This window comes from Lepisosteus oculatus, chromosome 10 (genome assembly GCF_040954835.1).
Source record: "Lepisosteus oculatus isolate fLepOcu1 chromosome 10, fLepOcu1.hap2, whole genome shotgun sequence".
In the NCBI taxonomy this organism is placed as follows: Eukaryota; Metazoa; Chordata; class Actinopteri; order Semionotiformes; family Lepisosteidae; genus Lepisosteus; species Lepisosteus oculatus.
In genome coordinates, this window is record NC_090705.1 from 198782 (window position 1) to 211861 (window position 13080).

The 13080-nt window shown below is 34.5% G+C and overlaps 1 protein-coding gene and 1 long non-coding RNA gene across 3 annotated transcripts in view; one reads left to right on the forward strand and one right to left on the reverse strand.

Annotated features, from left to right (window-relative positions):
• Positions 1–13080, forward strand: part of LOC107078711 (uncharacterized) — a 97720-nt gene that overhangs the window by 33327 nt on the left and 51313 nt on the right. The window lies entirely within an intron of this gene.
• creb5b (cAMP responsive element binding protein 5b) overlaps positions 1–13080 on the reverse strand; it is a 104523-nt gene that overhangs the window by 32916 nt on the left and 58527 nt on the right. For both annotated transcript variants that reach the window (XM_006636066.3, XM_015358154.2), the window contains 2 exons: positions 4606–4732; positions 2127–2237 (listed from right to left, as the gene is read on the reverse strand). In XM_006636066.3, the coding sequence (XP_006636129.1) occupies positions 2127–2237; positions 4606–4732 (238 nt within the window). The remainder of the gene's footprint in view (positions 1–2126; positions 2238–4605; positions 4733–13080) is intronic.

The following is a 13080-nucleotide window of genomic DNA, read 5'->3' on the forward strand; positions in this document are numbered from 1 at the left end:
GGGGGGGTGTCATATTTATTAGTTGCTGTTGCCCCTTGTCCCCTCTACATTCTAGAAGTCAGACAGTATCTCATAAAGCCTTCCTGATTAGTGAATGTAAATAAATACTGGTGGGTTTATATGACATCTTCCGTGACACTGAACTGCTTCGAGGCTAAAAAAATTAAATGAAAACAATTTTGGAATTGAAACATTATTTGAACTGACATTTAAGCTGCCTGTAAGCATATTAAAATTAATCAGTGTGTATGTATAAACCCTTCTCTCCTAAAATTCATATAATTTCATAAACAGTTCATAAGAAATTAGGCATTAGTATCTTATTCCAATAAACCTATTAAAAATCATTATAAAGTGTATGCATTACACTGTAGTTGAAATATTAAATTAGGATCATTGTTTTGCTGGCTACGGGTTCTTGTAGGTCTATTATTTTAGACTGTTTTGTTTTCATGGACAACTTAAATGGAGTTTACAATGAATGTTTGGGAGGAATAAAGATCAATTGGCCTCAGCTAGTCTAAATCATAATAACTCCTGATGTGATTTTCTCAAGTGAACATAAGAGAAATACTATGAGTTATCCCCCTCTGCTTCTCATCCGTATGTGCATCCCTCCTCCACCTCATCTCTACCTGTGCAGCTGCCCCTTGGTCACTTCTCATCCTGCAGGGAGAAGGTTGCCCCTCAGCCGAAATTAGTGATGAATAAAACACTCAATAAACATTGTCAATATGCCTAATTCTTGTGTGTAGTTATTCCTAGTGAACCTTATTCTGTATATGTAAACATCCCCTGCACAGCTCCACATCTCAGTGTTATCTGAGCATGTGATGATGGCAGTTTCAAGAAGGATTTTATATTAAGAATCTACATTATGTACTGCAAACAGATAAAGCTATAACCCTGATGTAAATAAATTAAACATTTGAATACTTAATTACATAAGTATTCAACCCCATGGTTACAGAAACCCTCAATTTGTTCAGGTGCAAAAAAACAGCGTAAAGGCCACAATATAAGTGCAATGGCCTTTGTGTGTAATCTAAGTGGTTTATCTTAATGTCAAACTAAAACTCTTCCCTCACAGAAACTACTGTATATCTAATTTATTAATTGAATTTCTAGCCAGGAAAATACCTGCACCATGCTTCTGTTCAGAAGTTCAGAACAGTTCAGAAGTACAAAAGGGAGTCAGGAGAGTTTTTGGATCAAAGTTTTATGGAGAAATCTGACCATAATAAACCTTTAAAAAGCGATTAAATGATTAAAGTGTGAAGAACAAAAAGGAACAGCAGATCTTCTCCAAAGCACACCACCTCTTCAGTGAAGTATGGAGGTTCTGGGTATGTACTGCCATCTCTGGAACTATGTACTTGTCTTTACTGAAGTTGCATATGCTGATGTATAAAATGCTTACCTACTTATAGGGCAGCACTACATCATGAAGCATTGAGCATTGAGCCAGTGCAACCAAGGAGACAAAAGTGTTAAATCTTGGACTGGCCAAGTCAATCTCCGAATTTAAGTAAGTAAGAAGTAATTTTACATGATGAAATCAAAGTGGCTGCTGCAAACCAGCCCAAATGAATTCACAAAATTTTGCAGTCATAGGATATGCAACCATATTCTGACTTGTAAACTGTGACATTTATTTAAAATGAATGTGTCCCCATACAATTGGTGACTTAAAATCACAGGGTTGAACAGAAAGTATATTTTTGTTCTAATATGATCAGATGTATGCATGAGATCACACTAAAATATATAGTACTGTATGTTGTGCTTATAATTTATAAAAATAAGATGAAAAATCAAATACATTGACCACAAAGTAAATGTATAGTAACAGTTTTGGCATTGCTGTACCTCAACAATACTTTTAGGGGGAATATAGATCAGAAAGCTTCCTTTAATCACAAAGACTTTTCCAGCTTTCTAATGTATTTGCATCTTTCCAGCAGGTTTAAGCGTAGTTTTGGTACAGTATGAAATAGGAAATACCATACTGCTTCAGTGTAGTGAAATCTGGAAGCCTACAAGAAAATAAATTATTTTCTGTGTGTAGCAATCATATTTAAAATCCATACAAAGATGAACAAGTTTGCAACTCCACTATTCCTTACCAGTTTAGCTTCTGAATGCATTGTAGGGACTTGGGATGAAGAGCAGTTGTTGTTGAGGTTTGGACCCTGAAGTCCCATGATACTGGAGCCCATTGACATCTGCCTTTCCATCTGATTAACAAAAATGTAGAGAGTATTACTTTAAATGTAATCCATAATTACAAATCATATAAGTATTTCTATGAAACATATTAAGTCAAACATAAACTCAATCTTTAACCCCTTACATTGATAGTATTTTGAAAATGTTTTGAAAGCAAATTCCAAAACTACTAATCAAATAACCTACTGCTAACAGTACTTGTAGAAAATTATCATACCTGATAAAAAAAGACACTTGTTCCTTAAGAGCTCGTTTGATCAGGTTTATTTTTTTTATTAATTAAAATTAAATACTAAAAATGTATATTATGTCAAACTACATTTAAAATATATATATGCTGGGCTGTGGTTTTAATGTAATGTTCGTTTTTAATGTAGATTTCAAAATACTGGAATATTTTTAAATTATTCATAATCTTTCAGGGTTTGAAACAATGTAAAAAAGCAAAGTCAAAACACAATGTGAAAATCTTCAGCGAAAGATGTTTCACACAGTACAGTTTCCCCAAATAGAAATGTCCTAATTTAACTTGCAGAAGCTGAGTAATGACAGAGATGCAGTCAAAAAGAAACTAACGCAGGAAGCTAGAGACTGGAATACTTCTTTTTGCAGTTTAGCAACAGCTGCTGCAGCCTGCCATTTGATATCAATACCTGTATTTTTTTAATTCTCTCAATGCAACAAATGTAGAAATATAGAGCATTACACTCATTCATTTTTGTTATAAAAAGCTGCTGTTCAAACTAACCCTTTTACTGGTGGGTGTTGAGCGTAAGTCTATCTTTGTCTGATCTGATAGCTGCAGAAACAGTGCCTATGACATGTGTGAGGACACAGTCAGGGGAGTCCCTTCTGTAAACAGAGCACATTACTTAATTTCTTAAGTGTATTTTGTCTGAAAACAATTACTCTTTTCCCGAGCTGTCAGTCTCTGTCAGGACCTAATATATTAAATATTGACGATGGTATCCATAAACACAATCTGAATCATGTTACTTAAAAGGTCATGTTGTATTATTACTATACATTTATACTTCATAAACTCTGGTACGCAATCACAAATAATTCAGCTTTTATTATTGTTGTTGTTGTAGTTCTTTAATGTAAAGTTCTAAACTTGAAGAAAAGGCTTTATGTCAAATCATTTAAGACATTGTACTGGGGTAATAATATGATAATCTGGAAGAATAAAATGAGCTCCCCGTATCATATACTGTTTGTAACACAGAGCACCGTGTTCATATTTTTCTGACAATAATAGCCATTAATTTTTCTAATCATTCAAGGGTTTGAGATTTTGACTGAGATTAAACTATTATTCATTGTGTGCATAATAATCTAATCAAATAACCACATATTATTAGACTTGGTATAACATTACCACCTACAGTGGTACTGTAATTCCTATTGTAAAATACATACAGTATATGATACTGATATAACAAATATCCCACCAGTTAATAATAAATATCCCAGTTAATATCCCACAAGTAATAATAAAAGGCATAGCTCTAAATATCAGAGAGAGAATATTTCATACTGATTGTCACTCAGTTCAGAAAATATATAAAGCAAAAACATATTGAGCCCAAAAACAAAAAAGAAAATATCAAATACAACAAATAGGATTCTTAGTACTTACTTAGAAAACACAGAACATTCATAATATGTTTGAGAATAAAATACTCATCTGTATACCTGCCCTGAACTTCAAAATAAGTACTAATGTGATGTACTGCTAGATTCATGATGTCAAAACACATCAGGTGATAGAATTCAAACAGCACACATTAAAAACATGGCCACTAAAATGTTGCCCAAGTTTTTTTCAGGAATTTTTTTTTTTGTATTCCTGCCTGAAACATGACACAAACTCAGATAAATCACACAATAGTAAGTTTTTGGTTTGCTAAATTATTCTTATAAGCATTTGTCAACAATTTGTAACTGTATGCATGTTTATTTTGGCTTTAAGGGGGCAGAAACAAGCATTGAGCCTTCTCATCCTTCCCCTGCAAAAACCAGCATCCAGGAATGAAGACGGCTTTAGAAGTGCCTCCTGTACTGCTGACTTGAAGCCAAGCAGTCATCACTGAATTAATGTGTGACACTAAAACCAATACATTCTTGCAAACTAAATCACTAGGCACATGTATACTGAAAATATTACAGTATCATATCTAGAAAGAAGTATATTTTTTATGTATTCATGAGTAAATAAAGACCTTAAAAATTGTTTCAAGAAGGCAGTTCAAGAGACCTGAAGAAGGCTCCACAGCCGAAACGTTGTGTTTCTTTTCTTGTCTTTTCAGCATGGAATAAACCTTTACATGTACCTTAAAAATTTAGCAGATTGTTTTTTTTCTTCATACTCACTGGCATTAATACTGCAGAGGATCCAGGCATAGGAGGGTCAGGCAGGGTGCCAGGCATTGAGGCAGGTAGAGGCTGTCTCTGTCTGTTCCGAAGGTGCAGCAGTGAGGACAGCGAGCCTGGAACAGGCCTGGTGAAACAAAAGTAAGCATCTAACACTTAGTCACGCTTCGATAGCACTTTTTAATGCTTATGTGGTACTCAGGAAATAGAAAGCTTTTTCATTTTTTTCATTGACATCAGTTCCTCCATGTTATGCTACACTATGTTGGGATGTAGTGTGGTTTCACCAGTTCCTGCAACAAACATGATGTACTGTATTAACACTACAACCTACAAGATTATCTACATAAGGTGATGTCTCAATCTATCAACTTTAACATGAATACTGAAAACAACTGCAACTGTTTTAAATGTGATCTATTAGATAAAGAAAATATCACATTAGTCAGACACAGGACAATAAAGCCAAGCTAACTCAAAATACAATTCATTGAACCCTACATTCCCAGATTGCAGTAAAGTTGGAGTTAATGTGCACAACACTATTAAATTAAGGTGGTTAGCTGCGTCACCATGCGTAGGCTGCAAAGGAACAAGTAATAGGTTTATTCCACGCTCAAAAAAAGAAGAAAGAGAACACAACGTTTCGGCCGTGGAGCCTTGACACACCTGAAGAAGGCTCCACGGCCGAAACGTTGTGTTCTCTTTCTTCTTTGTTTCATCATGGAATAAACCTATTACTATTAAATTAAGTCATTATTATTTCTATTAGCACTATGGTCACTGTTTTTAAGTATCAGTGTCCACTGTGTGCTGTTTTAGAACAGTATTAACTGTGAACAGTAACCATCATGGAACTACTCTGAGAGGCTAAAAGAAGTGAAGCTAAGCCTAGTATTGAGCAAAGAAGACCACAAAGGGATCCGATAAAGTATTCAAATGACAAAAAGAGTTTCAGTGCAATAAATGTCTTTAGAATGAAAAGTGACAGATGAACAAGGAGGAGCAAGTGGAAACTGACATGCTGTTGAAACCTGGGTTCTTTCACAAAACAACTGGCTGAGACATTTCTATCATTTAGCTACTAACTACCAAATGATCTAGAAGTGTTGAATGGCCTTATAAGCAATTTTAGTCAAGTTTAAAGGCACAAATACAATTTGAAATCTAGAGTGAACATCCCTTAAATCTTTAATATCAACAGATGTGTTCTGCTTTATGAAGACATGACTAAAAGTTTTCCTATCGAAACAACAAACTTTATTTAAACTTTATTAGTTCCTATTTCTAATAGTTGAGAGAAGCAGTGGATTCAACAATCCTACACAATATTCACAATATCAGCAGTAATTTATTCTCACATACTGTATATATTTTAAAATCTATGTTATATAACTTAAACTATACTACTGTCATTTTATAATTATAAGTCAAAAGCCCTTGCCAATATTTAACTTCAAGAAAATGTCAGAATATTTGCAAGAAAAAAAGAACTGGACCATAAATGTAATTGTGAATGAATATCAAAGCAATCACTTTTGAAAAAACAATACCTACAGTATATCAAACTAATATACCGTTAATTCTAAGTGTATAGTAAAATAAGTAAAGCACCACCAGTACTCTAAATAACTGCCTACTTTCCTGAAATTATCAAGTTTCCACTTGTTTAATATGATTGATAGATAAGACAGGACTGCCCGCTCTGCATCTTGGTGCCCATTTCCTGCCTCTGCAGCTACATGCATACTTTATTTAGTTCGATTGACAGAATTACTTCAAATAGCAGGAAGGGTATCACATGTTCTTCCATGATATCTATTTTAAAGCACTGATATGTAATAATTTAGATTTTATTTACTTTGTGAAAGCATATGAATTAACATCATTTATAAAACCATTCTTTGTTTCAGAAATGCATTATTGCAACACTGCTTTGAAACAGAACAGTTTTTTTGCAAAAACTAGTTCAAACTATCTCTGAGTCTTCTACCTTTGCCTCTGCTTTCATTAACAATGCTGAAAAATGCTTTTATCTCTTTGTGCTGACAATTTATTGTAAAGTAGGCATTTTTCACAATCACAGAGACATAACCACAAATGTAATAAACAATCCCTGCATTAATTACAGTATATTTTCTAATTCCTTCAATGTCCTTACAGGATGTGCACTTAGTCTGGATTTGAACAATATTTTTGAACAGGTAGTTGCAGAATTGAACATATGGATACATTTTCTCAATTCGTTCACATATCTATGATAAAGTGGATATGTTTGATTGTTTTCAGTTCTGTGTTCCCTTTTCCTCTTTTAGGGGTCAGACTGCACACAAGAATGTCAAAAATTATATGGAAAGGTAAATGCTGCTACTGCTTACAGTTCAAAATATTGATTGGGTTGCATACTGTACCTAATGCATAATCTGTTAGATTTTAGCAGCACAACAACAATGTGAGAGCTTGCTCTAACAGGTTTTTCTGTTAGAGGCTCCATGCAAATCTTTAGCAGTGAATAAGAATTGAAATAGGAATTTGAATACTCTAGACAAAGAAATTACTTAGGGCAATAAGCCTTTAGTTTCCAAAATCCTAAACATTAAATGACTCATTTTATTTATTTTTTTCAAAAAGTGTACATACCCCTTGTATTCATAATTACATAAAAACTGTTCTTACTCCCTTATTTTTTACACATTTTGGGAATATCGACTATTCAATACAAAAATATTCCTTTTCCTCATCTGGCACTCTTGTTGAAAAGGGACTGCAGTCTTGGCATTTTACAGCTCTGCTTGGCCAGCATCACTGCAGCTAAAAAGGTGTTGGTGCTTAAGTGGGAACCTCCATAGTCCCTGCCCTGGCATCAAGACCTGTCTGGGTATTATTCTGATGGACTCTCTGCTGTAGGATGGTGGAAACATGGAGAACTGCTAATCATCCATTGTCTATTCTCAACTGACTATCTACTTTATATAATTATGTTTACTTAAAAAGAATCAAAATATGTTAGGGAACGAATATAAATTCAATGTCTATCTTATGTGTTTGCCCAAATATTTAATAATTTCAGCTATTTTAAAACGTATTTTAAACTGTATGAAAAAAGGCACAGAATATTTGTGTCAAACAGCAGAATTTATCAAGCTGTCTTTACAAGCTTCTTTATAAGTCCGTGTTCCAGACCCGCTGCATTTTTGTTATGAAATTCTTAGCTTGCTTGTGACATTCCAGTCACAAGCAAGTTAATAAATACAAAAATGATTATCATATTCACACCCAGGCTAAAAAGAAGCAATCAGCCATACAGTAGTTATAAACGCTGCTAAGTAAATAGCATTGTAATAATGAACTTGCATTTTCCACATGCCTATGTTTAACAACTGCTCTGCTCACAACTGCAATAAAATCACAAGGATTGATTTGGGCTAATTTGTTTTTGTATTTGTCCTTTGCAGTACTGATTTTAATAAATAAGCTTTGAGAAGTTCTCATTTCGTAAAGCATACTATAGTCTGCACCCAGAGTTAAAGAATGACAACTGCAGAACAGCCAGAAAACCTCTGAATAAAGAACAATGTCCCAGACAATTGAACAGAGACATAACGATCACAAATGTAATAAATTCTGTATAGTTAAATCTAATATGATTAATAATGCTTATTTGTTCGCGTTAATTGTACCTCCAGACATTCTCACCTAACTTAATCAATTTCTTTGATAACAAAATACAACAATTCCTGTTATCTACAGTAATCACCTACTGTATACCGATGAAGATCTTTACTTCATTGAGATATGTATTTCTTAGTAACTTCTTAAGTATCACTGGTGTTTTTTTTAACCCAGAACCAAACTTTTGTTTTTAAATAAACTCATATTAAAGCACATAAGATGGCTCATATGTCAATGCATGGTTTTAATACACATACATTTCAGAGCAATGGAGATTACTTATTAATACACCCTCTAACATTGCTAATTTATTTTTAATATATAATATATAACATACAATATATAACAAATAATATATAATATGTAATAAATCTGTCCTTGGGATTTTTTAGGCAGGTTGAAATATCTGGCAATCCCAACTATTAAAGCACTGCATACTGATACTTCACTTTTCATTTTAAAGTAGCATTCAAATTACATTTGAGGTCATAACTGTCACCACACACTTTCAGACATGCTCAGACTCATGGTTATGTTAACTTGGTACATGTTAAACAATGTATAGCCTGTGTTAACTAGACTAAAAGGTTCATTTCAACATTATATAAGAGACTGGAAAAACTTAAGACCTAATTGACTCTCTGGACAATAATTACATGGCCGTGCCAGTGACGCTCATTCTGTGCAGTAAAAAAGGCATTTCTTTTCATTTATTTTATAACACAGCATATTCATGCACATACCACAGGAAATACAAACTGTTGTAAGCTTGGAAAAAATGAAAGCCCCTTTGATCAGCTCTTCACAAGATCTGTCTTTTTTTTGTCCATCTAACTATTTAGTTGTGTTGTTGAAGCTGATATCCTTGCTTTTTTTCAATAAACCTTCAAGAGATCTTCAGATCAAATAACTATTGACTACCCAGTGGATGAGATGGGTCAAACTGACTTGTCTCTTTTACCTTTCTTATGTTATTTTTACGAAGTCATGTTTGCTGTTTCCTTTTTTTAAAGAAAAATATAAAATGCAGATCAGAATATTATTTCTTCCTATATATAATCACAAGATTATTCAGTAAAACTACTAGAAAAATAACCTGAAACACATCTGCCACCTCAAATCAGATGTACTTCTTTTTAAATACCAATTTAAAGATGCTGTTGACATTTTTTTTAATGTACTGTACTGTATGCACCTTTAAAAGAAATATTTGCAAGGTTCAGAAGAACACTAATGAAAAGGTCTTTCAATGTATTTTTTAAAAAGAATTCTAAAAAAATACAGAAAAAAAGTACTGAAAACCAAAATGACATGCTTTCAGTATGTATTAACATCCAATGTAAGATCTGTAAATAATTACGGGCTACATATCAGGCAGAGCTACAGTGACTGCAATTGATAATAAACTTCAGTCCCTGTGGGACCAGGTAAATGTGCTGCAGCCCTGACCCTTCGCTCTCACATTACTGAACTGCCTCACAGCTCGAGCATTACATCATCAGTCCCTGATTGGTCCCTGCCTCCGTAACTCTCCCCCCACCGCTGCAGATAACACCGAAACCTTGCACTCTGTAGGCTATGGATTTTTTTTACTTTTTTTTTTCTTAATACTATTTTCTTTAAAACAAACAAGAAACAGAATTCTCCTATTGAGGATTCTGACTAAGTCACCACAATGCTAATGCAAAGCATGCTACTCACAGAATATAAAAGGAACGGAGGGCGAAAATTAAAAACAAACCTCATGGCCATCACTGTGCCCGAATTCCCTGCTGAGGCTCAGAACATGAGAGCCCTGGAATGAGTACATGAAGCGAACCTGAGCCAAAGCTTAACTAGCCTCACTGAGTCATATCCTTCCCATTTGATTCTAATCCAAAGGATGATGTAATGCCCTTGGCTTCTTTCCTCAATGCTAACCGCCTCCCCCACTTTCAATCCAAAATGAAAAAAAAACAACAACGCAAGCTTCACTCCGTGCTGGTGAAGTCACCACTAAATCTGGCACAGACAGCAGCTAAAAACTTTCAAATGTAACCAAAACAGCCTCAGGCCAAGTTCCAGACACACAGAGACTTGGTGGTGCAATTGCCATTGGAAACAGGGTAAACAGAAAGAGAAACAGCTGCCTCAAACAGCAAGCAGCTGCATCAAGATCAGAATAAACACTCCACAGGTCCTGGGAGTAATTTACTGGTTTTAATCAGAATTTTAAAAAATGCCAAGGGTTTGGACTTCAAGAAATAATAAGAATCTAATAAAATACATCAACCCTGATGGCTTACAACCAAGGTTGACTTTTATTAGAGAATACAGTATCTAGGGATACTGCATGCACATTTCTACAGGCAGAGCTTCCACATCTTCTGAGAAAACTAGCTGGGCTACTTTGCATCTCTGAATACCTCTAGACCTCCTGCCTGGCCCCGTAGACTGTAAGATAAATACACCCATCAAAGCTGGGGCAGTTCTGTGGCAGGGCCTATATATTCTATTACACAGCATTCAAGTGTTCATTTGAAAATAAATTTATAGCTCCCACATCTTCCTTATGGGTGAAAATCTCTGACTATTTTTTATGGCTATGTTTCAACACCATTGTTTTTGTTTTTGTCAAACTTGTGGTATGAATTAAAATAATTCAAGTTAAACAATGTACTTGTGCAAAATAAATCAAACAGCAAGAAAGTGTCTAAAAGCTCTGGCACATGGTACAGTACAGTTGGTACTCAGGAGAAAAAGAAACTGATATGTTTGTAATCCAAACCACATGGACCCATTAGAGTGTTTATTTTATCTGTAGGTCAAATTACCTTGTTCTGAAGCACAACAGGGAATTTGAACTTGATTTTGCAAGTCATTTTGTGCTCTTTAATGTCAATTTTAAATCGGTGTGCTAAAAATACTTAATATGCTAAAAATATATATTTTGCTGATTTCTGCTGGCTTGTGAACCAAGATATAAAAGTATAATTTTGAAAAGAACATATTTGGCCAAATTAACATGAACAATTACAGATTCTTAACGTCAAACAAAGGTACTGTATCTACAGTTTTGCAGATTAGCTGTTGGTGTAAGTTCTTGTAATGAGATCCTGTAACTGGTGTTCAGGGCATACTAAACAATTCTGGGCTCAGCCACTTATGAAATGTGTGTTTTGAACAGTATTTGTACAAAAACTTGTGCTGAGAATAACAGAACTGTTAATTGTAATACATTTATATCTGAAAAATGTTTCTGCCTTTTCAGTTAACAAAGATCTACTTAATTAAAAATCATAAAACATTGATGAGCTTTTATTGGTAGAAACAAATGTTGTAAAAGTGTAAAGTAAAGCATGAAAGGAATGTGACATTCTGAAATTCTTGCATTGTATGAAAAATCATACATAAACTAACTTTCAGTCATAATACTGAGATGACAATGGGCTGGTGAACATGACTGTACTGTATTTTGAAGGAAATATCCTTCTTTCAGACTGCTGTGCTTTGTTTCTGAGACAGTACCATAGTATTGCACCCTCACAGATCATTGAAGCATTGATTATAAGAATGATGAAAACCATAAAACACTTTGAACACATTTTAAACAGCATCCTATTCCCCTTCAAGTGAACATAGTTTATTTGGCAATTAATGAAATCTTTCTTGGGCCACCACAGCATTTTCAGAAACTGGTACTGGTGAACAAAGACTTAACACACCTTTTTATATCTGTATTCAGATTAAACTGTTTTTACCCAAGGGAGACATGAGACAGCCTGTCAGGTTTAGATGTATGTTACTGGAGTCAAAAGTGCTTCAGAAACAATTTTAATGGAATGAAGCAAAATGGTGTTAATTAATATGTCGCCTCAATCTACTCTGCAGTGACAGGATCTAAATTAAGACCATAGTTAAATTGTAAACTCTGTAATCCCTATTGATCGGTGGATAATTTCTTACCAACAGAAGAGACAGATAAGGGTTTCTTGCTAAGTCATGAATTGTTCTGATCCGGTCATTGTCTCTGGTCATTCAGAGATAATTATACAAAGAGTAATGGCACTCAGTTTGGCACTCAGCAGCACAGCCGGCATTTGTATTTATGTATGTAACTGCCCTGTCTGCCCTGCACACGACAATTTAAAACAGCGTACCAACAATGGTCTAGTTAGTAAACCATTCACATTGTGAAACTTGTAACCAGACCCTCCATGCTGAAATTTGACTTTGAGAACATTCTCTCATTTCAAATGAGCTGTGCAGTGTACCAATCAACCTAAATAAATAAGCATTTGAAAAATGTATCAGCTTACAGAGCAAGTCAGATTCTTAATCAAAGTTTAATTTGTGCAGGATCCCAAATCTTGTGCTAGCTGTGGGGATTAAGATGACTCTGATTTCAGGAGCAGGTGGGAACTTCATTTGAATGGAAAGCCTTGCACATTTTTTAATACAGCAAGTACTACATTTTAACATGGAGTCCAGAGGTCTTGTAGGTTTCTTTGGAAACCAGTACATAGTTAACTCACATCTGCCATTCAATAGCCTCAGTAAAGTACTGCAGTTTCATCTCTCAAAAAAATCAGAAGTATTGAATAATTTCTTTTCTTGAGGAAAAATAACAAGCCTAACTAGAGCCAAGATTGCTTAGAGGAAAGCAGGTGTTAAGGAAAACAATTAATTTTGAGGAGCTGACCTGCAGGGGTTTATTTTAACTGTGGGGGAGGCTGCAATGAGGAGCAATGTCATTAAAGTTTGTTAGCAAAAGATCCTAACATACAGTGCCTTTCAGATTTATTCATGCCTCCAATGAAATAA